General features: G+C 41.7%; 1 protein-coding gene across 10 annotated transcripts in view; it reads left to right on the top strand.

The window, feature by feature from the left end:
• Positions 1–1,260: 1,260 nt before the first annotated feature.
• The window catches only part of LOC132261056 (kinesin-like protein KIF13B), a 28,016-nt gene continuing 5,633 nt past the window's right edge, over positions 1,261–23,643 (top strand). For 4 of the 10 annotated variants that reach the window (XM_059759571.1, XM_059759573.1, XM_059759578.1 and 1 more), the window contains exons 1-9: positions 1,262–1,640; positions 6,762–6,849; positions 16,403–16,566; positions 18,285–19,819; positions 20,195–20,656; positions 20,767–20,814; positions 20,923–22,282; positions 22,836–23,135; positions 23,193–23,338. In XM_059759571.1, coding sequence (XP_059615554.1) covers positions 1,586–1,640; positions 6,762–6,849; positions 16,403–16,566; positions 18,285–19,819; positions 20,195–20,656; positions 20,767–20,814; positions 20,923–22,282; positions 22,836–23,135; positions 23,193–23,338 — 4,158 coding nt within the window. In that variant the 5' untranslated portion in view covers positions 1,262–1,585. Of the gene's footprint in view, positions 1,641–6,761; positions 6,850–16,402; positions 16,567–18,284; positions 19,820–20,194; positions 20,657–20,766; positions 20,815–20,922; positions 22,283–22,835; positions 23,136–23,192; positions 23,339–23,643 lie in introns of all 10 variants that reach the window. The other 6 variants (XM_059759572.1, XM_059759574.1, XM_059759576.1 and 3 more) reach the window with 3 other exon arrangements.

Consider the following 23,643-nt stretch of genomic DNA (forward strand, 5'->3'; position numbering starts at 1 on the left):
TCGGCTGAGAGGAAAAGCCATTAGCACGGATTGGCAAAGAATTCGGGCCGAAAGTGTAGCGGGCATTTTTCCCACATGAACTCACCTGCATTGAATCATTGATGGTGATTTTGACCTGCTCTTGTTTGGGAAAAGCACCAGTGAAAATATTAAATTTTCCACTCTCTTGTTTGCCTGAGCGCAAGATTTGGCCAAGATAACATTTCTCCGATAATTGATTCTGATGAAAGACGAGATCTTTTGCCAATTGCGTACAGGAAACTAATTAAATGCGCACAGAATTTTTCCGACTAATCTCGAAAACTTTTGCCATTACTTCTGACTCTTGAGCGACTTTAGACGTCCTAATCCTGTTGTTCTTGGCCTCACTTTCGCTTTCCAGGATCTCCAGAGCCTTGTTTACTCTGGCGTTTGCTGGGCCTTGAGTGTGTTGAAAGGAGAGGTGCAAAAAGGATTTACTTTTGCTGAAAGGCAGAAAGAGCATGATTTATGGTGGCTCGCAAAATCCCTCTTTGGCGACAGGACAGCGGGTCGCTGGCCGTTTTGTTGCAATTGAGTGGCGGTGCCAAAGTTGTAAGCAATCCAATAAACGGTCGTCTTTCTGTGCCTCTTTCAGTCCAACGAGAGCGGAAAAAATGTGATTTTGTACCGAGAAAAAAGACGATAATGAGCACAGATAAATAAATCACTGTTTGGAGTGTTTTGACGCCAGTCTTGTGCATATGAATCACAGAGCAAGAAAAAGGAAGCAATGACCGACTCTGAACTACCGTAAAAGCACAATTTTGAGGCAAACAGAATCTCATGATTTCACATTTATCAAGAAAAGGGCAAGAAAACTACTGATGAAGTAATTTTTTCGATTTCATGTTTCTTCAGCCTCAAATAGTGTTTAATCTCCAGTCTGACGGCCTGGATTCCTGAATGGTTTATAATTGCTTCTTAACAGATCTTCCGAAGATAATCCGTATCCGTCGTCTTGGAGCCTCTCTATTGCGTGTCTGTAAAGTTTTCCTGAGCCAACAGATAAGAGAAAGTCCAAGAAGGTGCACCTTTTGACCTGGAAAACAATAAAACTTGCACAAAGAAGAATTTCACATGCATCCGACGGTTACATTTTGAACGCATCTGTTCTTGAAACTCCAGAGAATCCGTATTTCTACGCTGAACCACTGGAAGAATTGTGGCGCTGACTTCGCTGGTCGACATTTCAACTGTCGCGGAAAACTTGGTGTGTTTTTTCTCTACTTTTCCAGTCTTGTTGATAACTCACCGAAGAACAGTACTCAGAACAGGTGAACAGGCAATTTTCATCGTTCTATGAGTGCTCGTGATTCTGATATCGCTTTTTGCCTCGACCAGTGGAATTTCCAGTGCGATCTTCTTCTTCTTCGCTTTTCCATCCGCGAGCGCGCAGTTTTCAGCGAAAAGCTGCGACAGACGGACGGTTTTGCTCGGCGGTTGAAGTGAGTGAGAAAAATGGCTGTGTGTGACGTGCGGCCCCTGTAAATATTGTGAATCCTGCGCGAAAAGTGTGTGAAAAGGTGTGAAAAGTGAGCAAAAGTGTGAGAAAAGGCGAGGAAAAATGGCCACGGATAAGATTAAAGTCGCCGTGCGCGTGAGGCCCTTCAATCGAAGAGGTAATTTCCACTTTTCCACCCTCCCATCGGATCAATTTCCCCCTCCGCTGGCCACCCGATGGGGCGCTTCGCTGGAGCACAGATTCGGCCGAGCGCGCTTGGTGCCAATTTCTGGGCTCACGGGCCCGGAAACGCGGTCTGGTCTAATGAGACGCGCGCCAAGGCGACACAAACAATGGGCCCCAATTTGACACGAAAATTGGGCAACGCGCTTCGCCAAGAAGCCCACAGCTTTGGCGCTCCGCGGCCGTGGAAACAAGGGTTGGATTCGTGGTAAACAAAGTGGCACGAAGTGCGAAAAGTCTCCAAAATCTGCAATGCTGTTGCTAGTCAAAACAAATTACTAGATCTGTGTTGAGCGCGATAAATCACCTTTCTTGGTCAAACAAACCGCAATGGCATAAATTGAAAGGGAACAAAAGGCCTCAAGTATGATTTATGTGCGTAAAAATCATGGAAAGATGAATTATAGGTTCATGGCGGTTTATTTTGGGGAAAAACTAACTCAAATTGGCGAAGAATAGCACCAAGTTGTGAAGAAAGTTGAGTTCTAGAATGTTCTTATCTGGTTAAGCGTTGTGACTTTTATGTTTTGCGCAAGTTAAAATTGAAGAACTTCTTATAAGTTTAGCATAATGAGTAGAAAACGTTTGTCTTTGCTCAACTTTTCAATCATAAATTCTATTGATTTCGCGAGAGGATTTAACATATTTCTCCAAAGTTTGTTTTGATAAAAAAAAACTTAACTTTAATTCTTGGAGACATACAGTCTCCAAACACAGATGTTAACTTCTAGAGTTGCTCTTCACTAATCTATTTATCTAGATTCAAAGCTAAAAGTCTTCTATTGTTATTGCAAAACTATGAAACCCTAGATTTCCTGCATGTTGTTTTACAGCAAGTGAAATCATTCCGTACCAGCATTGCATCTCGCGTTAACTTCAATTTTGCCATCCATCGTGATTCACAATTTTCCCTTTTCAACATCGCCATGCAGAACAACAATGCTTCCGAAGCATGTTCGACAGAGATGAAGAGTCTGACTGGGCAATTAGCAAGTTTACAGATAAATCGACAGTCAATGAAGAACCCTTGTGCACTTCAGCCACAGTGAATACCTAGTGAACCAAATTCTTTTGTGTGTGGCGAATTTACACGCTCTCGCGGCTCAGACACGCGAAATCGCATTAAGTCTCTCTCTCGCAGCTCTCATGCTGGCTACACACAAGGTCTCCAGTCCGCTGAAATTGAAACACAACACACAATCTTCGTATTGCATAAACACCGTCTATTGCTAACTCTTATTTTCACTTTCACCGGAATTGCCCACATTTCTAACTTCTCTTGGTCTTCGGCACAAAGGAACCCATCTTGAGGAGGAAATTGTGGTGGAAAAGCGGCATGATTATGAAAAAAATTGTGTTCCAATTCCATTAGCGGGTAAAAGAAAAAGAAGCTCGAAAAAAATTGCATTGAACCATTATTGACTAATCTTTGGCCTTCATTTCACCACATTTTCCATCACAATTAGCAAGTATGTAGAGGCAAGAGTTGTAAATTGCTAATTTGAATGCCACCTAGAAATTGAGGTGGTGTTGAATAAACCTGAAGATTGGCGATGACAGTTCGACAGCTGTCAAACATCCGCAGAAAGTCGGCGGAAGTTGAGGGAATGTATCAGGAATTTCCTAGGAAAAACTCCCTGACTCACTTTCTATTTGTCGACAATTAATTCTTGTACGGAAAAATTGTATCTTTTCCACTCACACTAAATCATATTGAAATTCATTTGAGGCGCTTGGGAAACTCAGGCGCGAAGGCATGTCTTATCGTGCGATGGAGAATGATAAGGAGTACGAGAGAACTGTTTGTGTGTGTGTGTGTGTGTGTGTGTGTGTGATAGAATAAATATTTGATGACTGTACCATATACAGGTACACAAATCAATTGATTAGTTTCCCTTCGTTTTCGTTTGATTTTCCCATACTCGCGCGCTCTCACCGGATTTTTACACAGTTTCAATCTGCCGCCTTTGTATATAAAGCATAAAGTATATTGTTGCATTTGGAAGAATATCCAGCCTTCGAGGAGCCCACAAGAGTGTGTGTGGTTTCTCTTTCTCTCCCACAAATGTGTGCCTCATAAATAAGAAACAATTCCAACGAATGGATGAATCATGATGACGATTTGATGTACTTTCTTGGTGGAAAGCACACGCTCGAGTCATCGGCTAAAATTATTTTGTCTGTTCCACTGTTTAAGGTGTTTTCTCAGCATTGAGCACGTTTTTCGGCTGCTGAATGGAGAGAATCGATAATTCCACCCTTGAGTCTCCCTTCTAGGAAGGATTCCTTCGCCCATCTATTCACTACAGCCGCAGGGCAAATAGAGAAAATGACTCACAAACGCTCTGTTCTTTGCTTCTTTCAATTTTTCACAATTCACAGGAAGCACAATTCTCGACGAGCGTCCTGTAGAATGCCCAAAAACAGTCGTAAACCAGTCACGAAGCGTCGAAAAAACTACACAATTTATCAGTCGAGAATTCTCTATTGGGAAACGCCACCGAAATGAGATCATAACTTGCGGATTACGTAATCAGATAGCACGTCTATTGACCTTTGTCTCTGGTGGTTTTCAATCGTAGAATCATAGCATAATCACTGCCTTTTGCAGCCCTTTGTCAAAGGCATTCATTGACCTCAATGCAATCTGTTCAGGGTTTGAATGGAAGTGTGCAGAAACATTAGCAATTCAGTCGGTCATTAACTCGTTTTCAAGACTATTTCATACTATCAGTGTGGAATTTTTACTCCACAAAGAGCGCAAGAGTGATTTTATAATTGCATGCAAATGCCTCAATGGCCTCAAGGTGAAGGCGGAAGGGCGATAATTGCGAGTGAGATGATAAGAATCCCTCTTTTATTGAATATTTTTTGCTCTTTTGGTAAATCCAATAATACTTTTTTGCATTTTCCATCACCTTTACGGGAATCTAATGTAGAGAAGTAATGTGGAAATTTTCCTAAAATCAATAACCGTCATTTCCAATTTCATTGAACTTGAAAAGGGCAATTTTCCTCACGCTTTTCATCACCTTTCAGTCGTTTAATTTCCCCACAGCGTGTAAAAATTAAGGAGGAAATCCTCGAAAAAATTGCCTTTTGCGACAATGAAATTTTCTCAGGCTCCCCAAGAGAGAAAAACACCCATTTTCCATTTCATTTAATTTGTCAGGCAAATGTATATCAGATGAAATATGGGTGGAATTGCAAGGGAATTTGTGTTTGTGTGTAGAAAAACACCCTCCAAATTTTCATTCATGACAAGTGCTAAAAATATGAAATAATCTATCAACATTTTGCCACTCCAAAATTGCAAAACATAAATCAATTTCTCGTGAGTTTTTCATCGCGAAAAGTCTGTCCAAAATTTGATGTGTTACTAACAGAAACGAGACTTCTAAATTTATCTGGCCGAGCTCTCGAATCACCTCAAATGCATTTTGGTTTTATCCTTGACTTATCAACACTCCCAATAAAGTGAGTAGCGAAAAAAATTGCGAAGGTGGCAGAAAAATTGTGTGGCAAACACAAAGAGAGAGAGAGAAAAATCGGTGTGGCAAAAGTCCATGTTAATTTCAGTTCTTTGCTGCTCATCAAGTCTCACACCACATTCAACGGCGATATTTGATGAGCTTTCCGACGCTGCCTGAGCGTTGCGTGCCTCTGTGAGGGTGGCCAAAGCACTGCTGTCCAATTAAAGCATTTGCACAATGTGGTTTTTTTTCGCACCTTTGGCAAATATTGCAGGGAAAAGTCTATCATGAAGCCAGAATACTTCTTCAACTCTCACTTTCAATTAATTTCAATTGGAGACCGTTTTCTTGGCGGGGAGGAAGAACGGGCGATATGTTAATGAGCCTGAGTGACCCAATTAGACTTTTCGTGAACTCTTCTGCTCTCTAATGACAATTGAACGACTATTTCCCGCGTATTGTGTCACACCATGGCCCATGTTTAAGTGCTTAATTGTGAGCAATTTCCAAGATTGTTGGCCCTTTTTTAACATAGGGCATCAACCAATGTAATCTGAGACAAATGTTTGGAAACTCTTTAAAATTAGAGCTTAATCTCATCTTGGGTAATTCCCCTAAAACACCAGCCTTCAAATCCATCCGAACTTCAACACAATTCTAAGGGTAAAATATACAAGCTTCAGCAAAGAGCAAGCGGCTCAAGATGCCATTGAAAGAAGTGCCTAAAACAGAAACACAAATCAGGGCCTCTGCAGAACAAATAAACCCAGATGAGGAGTTCTCGTAAATTAAGTCACACTGAATGTGCGAACTTTGCAAACATTTACACACTCTGTGTCAAGTTCTTTCTCTACTAAACTGCTCATTTTCATTTCTAGGGCAAAGCAGGGCTGCAATTGGAATAAGATTGTTTTCATTCGAAGAAATGTGCATCGATTTGATGAAAATGTTTATTTCAATCAGTTTCCCATGCTAAATGAAGGAAGAAAGCAATTCAGAATGCAGAGCGCATTCGAATGGGCGGGTCTTCGGAAAGGGCGGGCCATTCAAATGAGCGCGACAAAACAATCCCATATAATCTGAGACATGCAAAGTAAAGCCGTTTCTCTGTACTCTTTTATGCAATTAATCTGGAAAAGTAGAGTGAAATACTGTTGTTGGTGGATTATGTAATGTGACAAGGAAATTCACTTCTTCACAGAATCAATTTCCATTTTAATATGGTATATTTTTATGGTTTCCACCACGACTCGTGTGTCTTGTTGAGTGAGACATTTTGCAGAATTACACACATTAAAATGTGTGAATTTCACTGTTGAATTATACAATTTTCACACAAACTCACGCGCTGTCTAAATGTGTGTGTTTATTAAGGAGGAGATGTAGAAAAAAATTGGTACTCTTTATATGCACATTAAAAGGTTAAAGTATCAATTTTCCCGTTGTTAAATTTCCTTCACGCTCCCAACATATTTTCCAACGAGTCATCTCACCAATGCGAAGTGGACTGCATGGAGTGTTTATAAGCGAAGAGGCGGAATATTATTATATTAATTTTCTCTCTTTTTGTGCATTAATTTCAGAGCTGGAACTGGGCACACAATGCGTCGTGGAAATGGAGGGTCAACAGACAATTTTGCACAATGTCACGAGTATGGACAAAATGGATAGGTGAGTGGAGTAAATTTAATTAGAGATAAATACAATAAAGGTGGCTGTTCAATGCAATTTCTTCACAAAGTGGCATTTGTGGCAGTTTCCCAGAATGTGACCCAGTCATTGACATTTGCTGCAACGATTAGTTTGTTATGGACTCTCATAAAAATTGGGTGGCACGTGAATATTTAATTACTTATGCTGGAATTTTATTTGCTTTCCGCTTGCCAATATGAACGTTGGTTAATTTGGGATGACTCAGCATGGAAATTATTAATGAAGGGATGGTGTTTTTTTCATCAAACGCAATTCGCGGTTTAAAGCTTCACTAACTTTCATGGGTATTCTCGACAATTGCAACAGCATTTAGTTTTATGATTCAACTGTACTAAATGGTAGTCATTATCGAGATGTAGTTGATTAGATTGCACACACAGCAATTGCTGGGCTTAATGAACACTTTACTCAGGTGTATTTTGTAGCTGCAAATTGATTTGATTTGTGAGTGTGCACACATTTTCAGGAGGACGTTTTAATTTCTCACGATATACTCTGTGATTGGATATCTCGAAATATTGATTTTTATTCGCAATCACGCAAGATGGATTTCAATTCATCAACTATTCATTCATTCTATGTCACATAACTGACGATGAGAGGCTAAATTTAGCTTGAGAATAAATGCCTTTCTTGTAAACTCACCGAAGGTCTCTGACATTGTGAGCTTCTTTCTCATAGTTTTTTGTGAGGAAAATATATGTATTTGTGGGACTCTTTTCTTCCTTTCTGTCTTTCGCTCTAAATGTGAGAAAATGCCGAGCATTTCTGAATGCTTTTGTTGGTGGAAAACTCTGTTCAATGGCCGCAAAGTGGATGGAATGGAAAATCACTAGGTTGCACTTTGTCTATGCGAAGGCTTTAGTTGTAACAAGATGTATTATGCATTTCACATAATGGCACAGTATTTATGATGTTATTGGATGGAAAATATTGACTTTGGTGTTGTGAGAGCGGCAATAATGTTGTGTGAGTGTGTGTCATATAAACCCAAAGGTAAACAATGGGGAAAGAGAGAAAAAATGAGTTGGGAGGAAGACTCCACTCAATGTCACACTCTTTTATGGACTTAGAACAAAGAAATCACATGAAAAAATATTTAGATAGGATAAAATGTTCAATTTATAATTCTCTTTAAACCTAAAGTGAGAGACAATATTTGGAGAAGAGCGCAATATTGTGGAGAAAAAAATTGATTACATTTTGAATTCTATCTCTTTAGCATATTTGAATGCAAATGGGCATATTTTGCCTTCGCCGCTGAAAGTGCTCTCATTTTGCGGCAATTCATGAAATTTAACTACTTTTCGTGGTAGTGTTTTTCCCCTAAGAGGGTGGCAAAGAGGGAGAGTAATTTGCAAAACGTTATATTCAATATTGTGTAGAACATTATAAATTTGTGAGATATTTCTCTATATTGCTGTAATTTTCAGCCATAATTTTAGAGCCGCACATGAGAAAATATCAGTGATAAAGTTGTGTCTAATTTATTATTTAATGAGAACAAGGAAACATTAGACAGCGTGTGTAAGTTAATTTTCAATTAGTGTTGAGTGAGAGAGAAACGGGATGATTTATTTTCAACATAACACCTTAACACTGATTGCAGATAGTTTAATGGCAACACATCATCAAAAAGCCCTGCAATTTCTCTTTAGGTAACTCAATATTACAATTAACATGTTCACTTTTATTTTCTTATTGTGAAGAAAGAAAAACATCTTATGTTCCTCGTTAAAAGTCACAATCCATCTTATTATTGCTGTGAGGAAGAAGAATACATTTTGCCTTTTTCTCAATACAAAAAGTTAACTTTTTTAAATCAAAAACTTTTGTGCCTGGCGGAAGTCCACTGAAGAAATCAGCCTTCCAACGAGAGCTGTTGTGTATTAAAGGTCGAATTTCCCTATTCTTCTCCATTTCATCTCCTTCTTCTTTCACTTCCTCGATGGGATTTTCGTGGGGGGTTTCAAGCTAGTGCGCAGCGAAGTAACCTAACTCAAGGAATAATCTAATGGCAGATGAGAAAATCTATGTAAATTGCAGAAAAAGAGAGGCTAAAGATTCTCAGGGAGGCACATAATAAGTGTGTGTGTGTGTGCCCCAAATAGCCCTAGAATTATTGATAAACTCCAACCGATTTCTGCTTCCACATGCCATAGGATCCTCGCATTCGCCGTGCAGAGGTTCTTTTGGGCGCTCTCCTTGGAGAGATGTGTGGAATTCCGCCCAAGAAAGTTTATTGAGTCAGTACGATGGTGTGGCATAAACTCAATTTTCTCATCATGAGTGAAAAATCAAATACAAACTTTTCACCAATATTCCCCACTCTCCTTCTTGCTTTACCATAAAGTACTCAAAATGCCATTTTTCACTTCACACTTCATTCCACGGCATTCAATTCACGATTTCCATTGAGTGGGAAAAGTCGTATTTTCTCTACCCTTTTTCGCTTGAGTGTGTGCGGCAAACAAATTGGAGCAAATAGAGGAACGGTGTGGAAAATGACTGGTGAGATGAAGAATGGAGGTGAAAATAAGATGACCCCTAATCAACTTTATATGTTTGTTAGAGAGACGAGAGAAGAAAACGAGAGGCTGTAAAAGAGGACATTTTCCATTCACAATACACTGAACTTCATGATTTGAGTCGTAAAATAAATTTCAAATTAAATGGTAAATGATGGATGAAAGGATATTTCTCTTCCTTCACATCTCAGGGTCCTTTTTTGAGTAGAAAGATCACTTGACTTTTTCTTTTCCATCCCCCTTTCATTCCCAACATTCAATTCATATGCCCAAAACACGTCGATTCAATTCCATATCCAATTCATTTTTTGCCAAGTTTGGTTCGGGGCACATTTTTATGCATTCCCTCACTTAGGTCGCTTCTCATGAATTTCCACGTCTATTGAAGAGAGGGAAATTCATGAATCAGGAGAAAAGTCATGGGAAAGGTTAAAAGGCTCGTGAGAAGGTGTGCAAGTTTTTTTCCCATCAATTCTTATTCGTCCACTCCACTTTTCATATTCATCTCTGTGCGAGGATGTGTTCAACAGCTCTCTTCGCTTTCTCGTCTTCAGCGTCTTATGTATTTTTGGGCTTTGCTCGTCGGGATATTTTATGTAGAGAATATACATTGATATAAGAAGCGACGACAACGGCAAATATTTGATTAATATCTCACGTCGCATCATCAGACTTTGCATCATATCAAAATTGATTTGGACGTGACAGATGAAGCGTTCCATTCGCCACGTCGCAAGCTTCCTAAAGCCCCCAGAGGCACATTATCGGCTGTAGAGAGTCTTGTGGATAATGGCAGGATGTCTCATCGTCCGCCCGTTGAAAGTTGGCTGGACTCTTAGTTGCTCAATGGAGATAAATTTAATCTCTTTGGAGTTGGGAAAATTGCACGGTTTCGATGAAAATCTACTGTCAATTTGGATTAAGTACAATAGATTTTATCCAGAGTGAAGATGAGTGACTTGCCGATATATTGGACAACACCATTAACCGAACACTCTGTGTACTTTTCCAAGCAATTTCATCCGCCTATTGACAACATCATTTTCCCTCTGTTGAATTTTCCATATATATATATATATATATTTGGACAAAACATTCATTATACATGAACATTTTGGCGGGGCGGATAATGACTTTGACTAAAAGCACACCATCACGCCCAAATCCAATTACACTTCCAGCAGGAAAATGTATTGATTTGATGACACTGGTCAACCTCGCCAGCGACCACTTCCAAATGTGGGTTCTTGCGCGCTCTACCGAAACTATTTGAAATGCCACATAAGGAATTCTGACACACGATTGTGCAACAAATCACTAAAATAGCATTATATCCATATGTAATTGTGTGCAATTCGCCAGAGCTTCTCAAATTACCCCTATTCGCCAATAAAATCAGCTTATTTCCACCCACAACGAGCGATATATCTGTATCTATACGGTTTTAATTAAAGTACGTCTGTACAGAGAAATATTCTTATATTTCACGTATAAGAAGTCTAATGAGATCAATTTCCACCACGAAAACGGAGCTTAGAAGCTCAACAAGAGGAGGAATATGGCATAATTTTCCACCTCTTTTCCTCTACATTACAATATATACTACTTTCATGTGTACATACATATCTCAAAATTGTGGGAAGATTCCTCTCAAGTTATTAACTTTCACAATTTACATTCCATGTTCGCCAAGTGTCTCTTCAAATAAACTTCAAGGATTTGCAATAAGAATGGAAATTCTGTAAATATTTCCCACAGTTAAACCTCGTGCCATTCCACTCTTGGAGTTCCCTACAATTTTCTCAAAGGGGATAACAGGAAAGGAAAGGGATATAATCCGAGGTATTTAGAGGGTATATTAGATATTATATAAAAATATCTGAAGATACTCTAAAGTCTCCACAGTGCGTTATCTATCACATTACCAAGTTTTGTTGTTGAAAATGGGCAAAAAATGTGTCATCGTGAAAAAGAGCTGTATATTTTCAAATTACATTGAATGGAAATCGTTTGGGGGAAGCAATTAAATACTGCCTGCTGAAATATTTCTGTGAATTCTCACTATACAGGCGCAATTTTGAGCAAATTGCTTAATTGCCCTGAAAGTAATCTGCCTTATTTCACGCTTTTCTGCGGTGAATTTCCCATGAATGTGAACGGAGGGTTGAAATCAAGGCACTGGCAGTCTCTTTGACCTACAATATCGGGGAAAAAGGGTGGTGATATCTTCTCCTTCATTACGCCTAATGTCACTCGAGACACACCCTTTTGTCATATTTCGATCAAATATTGATTTCATGCAAATTAATCACTGTGCAAATTAATACATAAAGATTGTGTGTCTTGATAGTTCTACTATCAACCACTTTGCGCCAAACCTTGCACAAGACATTAAGCCTCTTAGCAAAATTGGGTGTTGGTAATTTGGAAATCATCTCACCAGATTAGGGATTTGTGGTCAGTGTTGGCAAAACACTACAATTTTCCTTGTGAAGATTAATTGTGGAAATGGAATCTGAGAGAATATAAATGTCTTTCTTGTGAATCAATCACGAATTGGGTGATTAGTAAAGTGATGATTGATAGAAGCATATATGAGAGGAAATTGAGTGTATTCTGATTAATCAATATTCAGTGACTTTTGCTTCGCACTGCCGTGTAAAAATAAGGGGTGATGTTCTTGAAAAAGTCTAGCGTGAACTTGTCCTTTCTCTTCTCCTTCTAGTAGTTTAATTCACTCTCATTTTTCACAGGGTGAATATGATTCAGGGAATGAGAATTTCACTTTAATAATTATATACTAGCACGACATAGGTTCTTATGGTGGAGTTCTCTAAATCACATTTAATTTGCACTCACGCGGGGTGGGAAAAAGTGGGAGAAAAAGGCAACGAGGACAAGAAAAACTGATTAGGAATTGTGGTAGGTGGAGTGAAAAAGACATTTATGAACATTTCCTTCTCCCCTAAGCCAAGGCGCTTAGACAAACACTCATTGGCTCCGCAAGAAAGTCAAACAACACCTTTCTTGCGGAATGAAAACAATGACTTGTGCCGCCTCAAAGTATCTTGTGACATGTGGAAAAGTCAACAGTGCAAACAGGGCGGAAAAATATGTTTAAGGATAAAATCTATACCAACCATATTTTTTGTCTCCCTTTTCTTTCCTCACCGCCAAAGTCATTCACATAAATTCACCTCAACCTTCTTTCACTCTCTCGTGCCGCTCATGACCAAAAGCAACCCGCAGAAGTGCGGAATCACAGACAACAATCGTGCAGTGAAATTGCAAATGGAAATGCAGACAGTTTTGCCGATTGTTGGAGTGAAAAGTGGGATAAGAATTCACACACAAACTCGACAATGAAAGGTTATGAAGAGTTCATAACGCTGGTCAGTCAAGTAGAAGGATATATAATACCAGCTCAAAAGATATATGTATGAAATGGGAAATGTCAACCTAATATTGCGTGTGTGTTTCACATAAAAAATCACTCTTTTCTCGCAAAATTCACTACACACCCAGTGGCAAAAGACTGTGCCCAGTAAAAATGGGACAAGCCACATGCTCATCGCCATGAAGTTGTCTCGTTGACTACGCGTCATACAGTCCTTGACTCCCACCCGCACGACTGATAGGCGCTACACACTTGAGAGACTTTCAAGGATGATTTTCCTGTTTGTCAATCGCACCCCGATACCATCGTGTACACTTCATCTCCGAGGATTTGATGCGTGTTTACGCAGGAACATGCGACAAGCCGGAGAGAGAATGTGTGATTTATGTTGAGGCAAGCGGAAAAGGCGCACTAAGCAGTTTGGATGTAAGCTTGAAAATCAAATAAACACATGAAATGCGAGCACGGAGATGAAACTAATAAGCCCTTATGAGGGGGATTTGTGCAAAAAAACTCAAACAATCTGCAGCTTCCGAGTAATTTACTCGCACAGCTAAACTTGATGATATCTTATCGACTTGTACAATTCACTTCCATGCGGCGAAACACAGTGTGTGAGAATAGTGTGGTAAATATTTCTCAATGTGCTCAAGTTGATAAATCAATATACTTTAGGTGGTCACTTAACCCTCTTCGGACTCTGTAATCGCTTTCGATTTTTAGCTGGGGAAGTTGAACCACAGATTTTATGACTTTAGCAGTATATCACACGTTAACTAGTCATAATAGATTAAGTAAATATGATTAGGCAAATAAATGTTTTGAAATTGAAGCACCAAAATTTACTGCTGTGCCTTTCCGAATGTAAGAAAAATTGGGTCAAATTTCGATTTTGCTACAAGATGGACTGAATCTTTTAGCATTGAGTGTATAAATATTTCATTTGCTCATGGAAATGGGAAACTCTGGGATGTGTTTCTGACTTTGATTATGCTCTCTCTTCCACCACCTCCTCTGTCTCAACATCACACATTCAATGCCACTGGTTTTCCCTCCCATCAATTCCAATATCGCAGACAGAACGCGCGATGTGTTGTGAAAAGTGAAAAAAAGAGACTATTTAACACTTTTTACCACCTATTCGTGATTTATTCCATCTCCCTCGCACACCGGATTATTCAACACGGTGAGCATGAAATTCAGCCGAAAACTATCGATTAGACTCAAGTGACATAATTTGGGGAGAAATGTAGCAATTCATTAATGTCTTTTCACCGTGTCTCTTGCCAAGCAATGCCGCATGGCGAAAAGCCGTATGGAAAGTGTCCAAGAGTAACACCCAGAGGATCAGGCGTCAAAGCTGCACTTGCATTGGAGCATCACATCGATTTTTTTTACACCATGCACACTGTTCATATGACATGTTACATAAAATTGGATTATGTTGCCCCATCCTTGGTGCTCAATGCAGCATTTTCTGCCTTCATTTTCACCCTCTTAGGCGCAGACCAAGAGACAATTTATATGCGACACATTGTTGTAATTAAATTGTGTGTCTCTGCCTAGCACATATCATGGTGCGAAGGCGGAAGGAGAGACGATCAAAAAGGATGGCGATAAATTGGAAAATTTCCGAGAAATGTTTGCATTTCATCAATTGACACTTTATACTATCGGGAAGTGTAAATTGTTTGTCATATTGGACAGAGATGAGCTTCAAAAGACACTGCAGGATTTCTGTTTGTGACTTTGGCAATATCATATCTGGATATTGATAAATGTATTGCTGATTAGATCCAAAAAAAGCCCAATCTCACTTCAAACTGTGTACTATATTTTCTAGAAATTGCGCTGCAGATAAAGAAATTGGAACAATGTGCGATCGTGGAATGAGAACAGTGTTTGTAAATGAATTAAAATTGAAAATGATTAATTAAAAAGAACCCATTTAGATGTCTGATTAAAATGTTTCAAAGGAAGTCGGAGAGACAGAGAAACTGTAAAAATATCCTTTTTGCCATTCTCACTGCGCTTGGAAAACTGCACACGCGGTGTTGAATATAAAATGGGATAGAGCTTTTGCGAAAGTGCTTTTGCTATGTGATGTATTACGCTTTAAAACACAGGAGAAACAATAAGTTAAACAGAGACAAAGTGCACTTTTAGAAAAGCCCGGTGAGGGTTTTTGTCTACTTTAAAGGTTCGGTGTAGTTGGGCCACGAGAGTATGAGAATGTGATAAAGTGAAGGGAAAAATCACGTCTTGTTGCTCTTCAGCGTATCCACAAAACACTTCAACCGCAAACAATGAGCGATGAAGGTGGAAAAAAAAGTGGAGAGAAATGGATTCTTTTCCCGCCTTTTCATCCAATCCCTCGCCATTTCCTTTTCTACCTCGCAGTTCGCGATATGAATTTCTCAACTGTGGGTGAAAGCAACGCATATTTCATAATTATATGCATGACGGTGTGACTTGTGAGGATGGGATATAAATCTTGAGGTTGTTTTCTCATCCTGGGTGTCTCTGATGATCCTTCGTGAGGTGGAGGATTACTGTCGGGATATTAACCCCTTTCTCAACTCTGCGAGTGTTTTATCTTTTCTATGTGGAAATGATGAACTTGTCCCTGGGAATGAAATTGTTGCAAAGGACGAAGAGAAATAGCAAATCGCATGAGACATCAAAAAATACTTTGCCACTAAACTTTGTCACAACTTTCTAATTCAATATAAATGCACTCTATAGAGCAACAAAATGTAATTTCTTATTCTTCAAGCATTTTCTGACCTTGCAGCAATATTTTTTATCAGGGAAATCTAAAGTTGGAGAAGAGTTTTTTTTCGCTTGTAAAAATTGCTCAACAACAGTCTGACTAAGTATCCAATTATACACTGAGATGGGAGCTTAAAACTTTGCCTGATAGATTTTTATGATGAGCTTTCGATAAGCTCCCGGTAATCGATGAACATGTGAAATTTCTCGCCGGTACAAAATATAGATTAGAAGTCAACGATGAGTCTTTTGGGTGGAATGGATAAATTTTAAAATTGCTTTTCACATCATGTGAATCGATTGGAGTGATGATGACAAGCACGATATGCACGGTTATTATATGGAGAGGATTTCACTTCAGTCTGGGAAATCGAAAGGAACACTGCGGAAGAGTGGATTTTTCCACAAAGCGACGGCGAATGAATAGATACGCCATCAAGAGAAGTTGTGTGTCAAACACAGGCAGTTGTTGGCTGTCTATTGATTTTCGTATTCGATTCTCAGCGATTCCCCACAGAGAAGAGATACTGTAGACAGAGTGATATTGATTTGTTGTTAAATTATATTATTTATTCATGCTGGCTTTATCAAATTTCTTGGCTCTCCTTTGGCTGTACTTTTGGATGTAAATTATGGGGACGTTGTGCCAGTTTTACTGGACTTTTTGGCGAGCAATATAGCAGACAGTGTCGTCGTGCCAGGGAATTTATCATTATAAAAAGGACGACGCTCCGATGCTATGAAATAGACTCTCAAAAAGTCATAATTATGTTTGCTAACTTGTCTTTTTTCTTTTCTTTTATTTTTTTTGCAGAAAACAACCAAAGACATTCGCTTTTGATCACTGCTTCTTCTCAACGGACTACGATGCATCGCATTTTGCGTCACAAGAAACAGTATTCGATTCTGTCGGCAGAGATATTTTGGACAATGCATTTCAAGGATACAATGCCTGCATTTTTGCGTACGGACAGACTGGTGAGTTGAAAGTATAGCAAGATTTATCAGAAGTCACGCCCCTTTCTTTGGCCCACCCAGTGCCCTTATGAATCAGTTAAACTGAAATTGATAATAATGGCGAGAAAATATAATGCTCTATAAATCATAAATTTTCATCATCACAACAAAAACAGTTATTGTGATTCTCTTTCGTTTTTTGATGGCCTCTTTGAGATTGAAAATTGTTTACTGAACCATTTTTCCTCATCTGATAAACCTCATTCGCATTTTCAATACAAAATTCATTGATTTCTCCCTTCGCACGTCCGCACACTTCTTTTTGCCTTCGGTGAGGAATTTAGCGAACAAAAAATAAACAAGAATTTGCTATACGCTACAAATGCCTTAGAAATACCCGAAATACCATATAATCCTCTTCCCTTAGTTCGAGAAAATTCTCAATCGAATGTCAATCTCATGTTCAGGAATTCATTACATTTATTTGCTGGAAAAGCAAAAAGTATCCTTTATCAACCCTGCGGAAATATAAAAGCCAGTGAATTTGGCAGTTTTCAGTAAAATGCAAAAGAATCACATAGTGTGGAAACATAAATCAGGATTAAAGTAGTGTCTCTGTGCAGAATTTCTCTTGCAACTATATTGGAAAATATTCCCATTCCATATATACATTAATTGTGAGCGCACACCAAATGTGAAAGAGCTATAAGAGCTCTGAATTTAAAGGTTTGCACTTTATGTGCACAAAAATTCTAAACATGCTGTAACTATATGTGCTCTCCTGTGAATTTTCCCATCTCAATTTCCATAAAAATACTCCCAAAGTGAGTATGTGTTGGGAAGGGACATTTTTCACAGACATAAAATTTTCAGAAAAGCCATAAAATTGTATTGAGTTGAACCTGAATCAAAAAAGTGAAATTTATTTGCTCTTTTATTGCTCATCCACCTTTATTCGTCCCTTTTTGCTCCACGTTTTGTCCCGGGGTATTAAATTTCACCATGGTTAAAAATGCATCCCGACAAAAAGCTCTCGCTCTCCTTAAAGACGCCCTCTTGGCGTCTCTCTGCACATTTCGTATCGATCTATTTTGGCAAAATTCCCCATTTACCCCGACTATCTCTTCACTCCTCCTCCAACAATGGGCACATATAGAAATAGTTGTGACTTTAGACACCAGTTAAAATATAGATATTAACGTATAGTTTGTTGAACTTCTTTGCACACACACACGCTTTTCTGCACCGCCTTTTTGCCACCCGATAACAATAGGAGGAAAACTCGTCTCTTGATATGAATGTAACACGGCTCAATAGGAATGTCGACATATTGTGAAAAATGTTGCGACATCATCAAATAGAATATCCCATCCACTTTCTTCTCGTGCCATTTGATCAGGAAGCGAATTCTTTTGACAAGGAGTTAAATTCTATAGTGAGAATGATAAATCCACATTCTAGTCTAGACTATTGTTTAGGAAGGCAAATTTTTTGCTGTTGTTTGGCGTGTTGATAACACACTTTTCTAGGCGTGGTTTCTGAGAATTTTCTTTTACAACATCCCTTGTTAGGTTTTTCCCAGAAAATACATATGCTCACGTGGTTTTCAAGTGAATTCTCAGGAACATTCTAGTGTAGGAAGAGCTTCAATAAACGTTTCAACTCCGCCCACTTCAAAGCTCCGCCTCTTGATTTATTGTTGTGAAACAATTTGATGAATTTCTTGATTTGTTTCGCAGGATCTGGAAAGTCGTACACGATGATGGGTACGGGTGACAACAAGGGCATAATTCCGCGCCTCTGTGATGAGCTCTTCTACGAGATCTCGCACCGCCAGACTCCCGATTTGTCCTACAAAGTGGAGGTGAGCTACATGGAGATCTACAATGAGAAGGTGCACGATTTGCTGGATCCGAAGCCCAACAAACAGTCGCTGCGTGTGAGAGAGCACAACGTCCTGGGTCCGTACGTGGACGGACTGTCTCAGCTGGCGGTGACGTCCTTCCTGGACATCGACAGCCTGATGGCAGAGGGCAACAAGTCGCGCACAGTGGCGGCCACGAACATGAATGCGGAATCGTCGAGATCACACGCCGTGTTCTCGGTGGTGCTGACGCAGACGCTGACGGACAGGGATACGAATGTGAGTGGCGAGAAGGTGTCCAGGATGTCTCTGGTGGATCTGGCGGGCAGCGAGAGGGCGGTGAAGACGGGCGCCGTGGGAGACAGGCTGAAGGAGGGCAGCAACATTAACAAATCCCTCACGACGCTGGGCCTTGTGATATCGAAATTGGCTGACCAGTCGAGTGGGAAGACGCGCAATGACAAGTTCGTGCCGTATCGTGACTCAGTGCTCACGTGGCTGCTCAAGGACAATCTCGGTGGGAACTCGAGGACTGTGATGGTGGCCACAATCTCCCCAGCTGCCGACAACTACGAGGAGACACTGTCGACGCTGCGCTATGCTGATCGGGCGAAGAGAATTGTCAATCATGCCGTGATCAATGAGGATCCGAATGCGCGCATCATTCGCGAGCTGAGGCGCGAGGTGGAGACACTGCGTGAGATGCTGAAGCACGCCACGGGCTCTCCAGTGGGCGACACACAGCGCGGTGACATCCATGACAAGTTGGCTGAGAGTGAGAACCTGATGAAGCAGATCTCACAGACGTGGGAGGAGAAGCTGGTGAAGACGGAGCGCATCCAGAATGAGCGACAGCAGGCGCTGGAGAAGATGGGCATCAGTGTGCAGGCGAGTGGAATCATGGTGGAGAAGAACAAGTACTATCTCGTGAACCTCAACGCCGATCCGTCGCTCAATGAGCTGCTGGTGTACTACCTGAAGGAGCGCACGCTCGTGGGCGGCAGGAGTGTGGCGCAGCAGCCGGACATCCAGCTGCTGGGCCTCGGCATCCAGCCCGAGCACTGCACCATCAGCATCGAGGACGGCGGGCTATTCATGGAGCCGATAAGCAATGCCAGGTGTTGCGTGAATGGCGTGCCGGTGGCGGACAAGACGCCGCTGCACAACGGGGACAGAATTCTCTGGGGCAATCATCACTTCTTCAGGGTCAATTGTCCCAAGGGCGCCAATCAGGGGGTCAGCAGCGTGGCCTCGGAGCCCCAGACGCCCGCCCAGCCGATCGATTACAACTTCGCGCGCGAGGAGCTGATGCAAAATGAGCTGAGCAATGATCCTATTCAGACGGCCATCGCGCAATTGGAGCGTCAGCACGAAGAGGACAAGCAAGTGGCGCTAGAGAAACAGAGACAGGTAGAAATTTTTATTATTCACATATCAATGGGCATCAAATTAATCTGACTATGATGCTGTTATTGTGCAATTCTCAACATTTTATGGAATCAAAGGCATGAAATTTATGTGGATTAATGTAAATGATAAACCTTGTTTTTGGGTTGTTAAAAAGGAAGGAAAGAGTGTGCGCGCTGGGGGAAATAATAAATTATTAAAAAAATAATGTGTTGTACAGCAAAAAACACAGTGAAACTGGGAATGCAATTGCTGAATTCATTTCTGATTCACTGTTTGTTCACTTTGATTAACATGCTTTTTGTGATGTTTTTTTAGCCAAAGTCGCTTCAAGAGAATTTCAGTTAAAGTTTCTCCACTCGTTTTCTTTTTCAACAGGAGTATGAGAAGCAGTTCCAACAGCTGCGGAATATTCTGTCGCCCAGCACTCCATACGCTCCATATGCTCCTTATGATCCGTTGCGGATGGGCAAGATAACGCCATGCACGCCCACGACGCAGATGAGGATGGAGAAGTGGGCACAGGAGCGCGATGAGATGTTCAGGCGGTCGCTGGGACAGCTGAAGGCGGACATCATGCGGGCGAACGCGCTGGTGCAGGAGGCGAACGTGCTGGCCGAGGAGATGGAGAAGAAGACCAAGTTCAGTGTCACACTGCAGATTCCGCCGGCCAATCTCAGTCCGAATCGTCGGCGTGGGGCGTTTGTGAGCGAGCCGGCGATTCTGGTGCGTCGCATGAATCAGGGCAGTCAGATTTGGAGCATGGAGAAGTTGGAGAACAAGCTGATAGACATGCGGGAGATGTATCAGGAGTTCAAGGATCGCCCCATGTCGCTGATGGTGAGTGTTTCCTTTCTTGTCTCTCTTGGGTGGTGTTGCGTGCCGCTGGACACTTTCATTTCACTAATGTATCACTGAAATTGTTCTGTCCCAAATTGTGCGCACTAAAGCCAATCGAGGAGCCACCAGAATTAATTATGCCAGATGATGATGAAGAGGTTTGACCATTGTTGTTCTCTACATGTGTCTTATTTTAGATGTTCTTCTTAATTACTATGCAGAATCATTAAGTTATATGTGTGTCCGTCCATGTGTGTTTATTTCAGGACGAGAGCAAAAAGGCCATGGATCCGTTTTACGAGTCTCAGGAAAACCACAATCTAATTGGTGTTGCCAATATCTTTCTGGAGGTGTTGTTCCATGATGTGAAGCTGGACTATCACACGCCCATCATCAGTCAACAGGGGGAAGTGGCGGGACGGCTGCAGGTGGAAGTGACCCGGATAGCTGGCCAGATGCCTCAGGATCGCATGTGCGAGACTGGCTCGGACAACTCCTCCGAGGCCAGCCGGGATGATGACTACGGTTGCGACCCAATGGGCAGCCAGATCACGTGCCGCGTGAGCATCAAGCAGGCCACTGGTCTGCCCATCTCCCTGTCCAACTACGTCTTCTGCCAGTACACCTTCTGGGGCCATCAGGAGACGGTGGTGCCGGTGGTGAACTCTGAGCTGATCAGCCACAATGAGAACAACATTTACAAGTTCGAGCACGTGCAAGACTACACGGTGCAAGTGAGCGAGGAGTTCCTGGAGCACGCGGCTGAGGGGGCGCTAAGCATTGAGGTGTGGGGCCATCGGTCGATGGGCTTCTCGCAGTCCAAGGAGTGGGAAGTAGAGCACAAGGAGGCGAAGGCGCGCAGCCTGGTGGATCGCTGGGCGGAATTGTCCAGGAAGATTGAACTGTGGGTGGAGATCCACGAGCTGAACGACAATGGCGAGTACACGCCCGTGGAGGTGGCGAATCGCAATGAAGTGTTGACGGGCGGCGTGTATCAGGTGCGCCAGGGACAGCAGCGGCGGATTCAAGTGCGCGTGAAGCCGGTGCAGAACTCTGGCACGCTGCCCATTATCTGCCAGTCAATTCTCAGCATCGCCGTAGGCAGTGTGACGGTGCGATCGCGCCTGCAGAAGCCCTTGGACTCGTACCAGGAGGAGGATCTCACTGTGCTGCGTGACAAGTGGAGCGAAGCGCTCGGTCGGCGTCGACAGTATTTGGACCAGCAGATCCAGAAGTTGATCAACAAGGAGGAGAAGTGCGACGAGGAGAAGGAGCGCGAGCTCAGCCTAGTGCATCAGTGGGTGTCGCTGACGGAGGAGAGGAATGCCGTGCTGGTGCCGGCGCCGGGCTCTGGTATCCCAGGAGCGCCCGCCTCGTGGGATCCGTCACCCGGGATGGAGCCTCATGTACCTGTTCTCTTCCTCGACCTCAATGCCGACGACTTGTCCACGCAGAATGCCACGGATGAGCTCTCCGTGGTGGGACTCAATTCGATATTGCCGAAGGAGCACGGAAATAAATTCTACACCCTGCAAATCCTGCAGCATCTGGACAAAGACATCTGCGCCATCGCCAGTTGGGACTCATCCATGCACGATAGCCAATCGCTTAACCGTGTCACAGAAGGTGAGTAATGAGTGCAATTTGCAGGTGCGATTGTGCCATGCGAAGCAGCGATAAGTCAATTCATGGGGACTAAAATTTAGAATATTGCTTTTATGATATAGAATAGAACAAAAAGCATCCAGATAAACTACTCTAATTGAATTTCGACGCTCTGATGATCAAATTGTGATTAATAAGAGTATAAGATCCGCTCACTTGCATTAAACACTGCAAAATATGACGCGAAACATCGCGATTCACCTTGAAATCAGACTCTGTTGTAAGCATTTTATGATGTTATCTTTATAATTAGCTAATTTCCTGAGAACTCACAAAGCATTTCTTTTCAAATCTGTGTAACTTTCTTTAAATATTTGCAAAGTGGAATTCTCGACAGCCCTTATTTGACTTGTCCAAGTGTTGAATGGCTCATTCGACCGTATAAAGCTCCCGTATATTATATTATGCTTTAGCGTGTTGAGAAACTCAATTAAAATTCACCATCTTCTCCCTTTTCATGTCCCCCTGGACGTCGTCTGTCACCGGGTTGCGATATTGCATACGGAATGTGCAGCAAATGAACGAATCTATTTAATATTGAAAACGACTGTAAGACTGTCACATCCTGCCCCTATTAATTTAGTTTTAAGGAAACGTCTAGCACTGAATATATACAAGAGGCAGAGCCTGACGGATCGCATCAAGAAGTTTCGTCTCGGACGCTTTGATAACACGATAACACAGACGGGCGTGACGTATGAGGTTGTCTCCAACATTCCGAAGGCCAGCGAGGAGCTGGAGGAGCGAGAGTCCCTGGCGCAGATTGCCGCCAAGGGGGAGGACTGCTCTGCGAGCGACGGGGAGACTTACATTGGTGAGTGATGCAGTATTGATTGTCGCAGAATTGCATTGACGAGTGGAATTTGTACAGAGAAATACACGAAGGGAGTGTCGGCGGTGGAGAGCATCCTGACATTGGACCGTCTCAGGCAGAGTGTGGCAGTGAAGGAGCTGGAGCAGGCTCAGGGACAGCCGCTCTCCATGCGAAAGACCGTCAGCGTTCCCAATTTCTCTCAGGTGAGATCTCATCTTTGTCCGTCTGTCCGTATTGGTTTGCTGGGCACAAAAGAAGGGGGAGAAAACATTTCGATCAATATATACTTTTGTGTTTCTTTCCATCCTTTGGTTGTCTCTCTTTGTTGGAATTCACTGAAAGAAAATAAGTGCTTTGGCAGCTTTTATTTGTAATGTCCTGTCCTGATTTCAATTCTCATCCATTTTCTCTTGAGTTGTGGAGACTTTGAGTTGCCTCTGGCCGGAATATTGATTAAAAATTCACTGCATAGAATTTAATTGTATACAAATTAAAATGTCTTTCTCAT

The sequence above is a fragment of the Phlebotomus argentipes genome, unplaced genomic scaffold (assembly GCF_947086385.1).
Source record: "Phlebotomus argentipes unplaced genomic scaffold, Phlebotomus argentipes genome assembly scaffold_18, whole genome shotgun sequence".
NCBI classification, from domain to species: Eukaryota; Metazoa; Arthropoda; class Insecta; order Diptera; family Psychodidae; genus Phlebotomus; species Phlebotomus argentipes.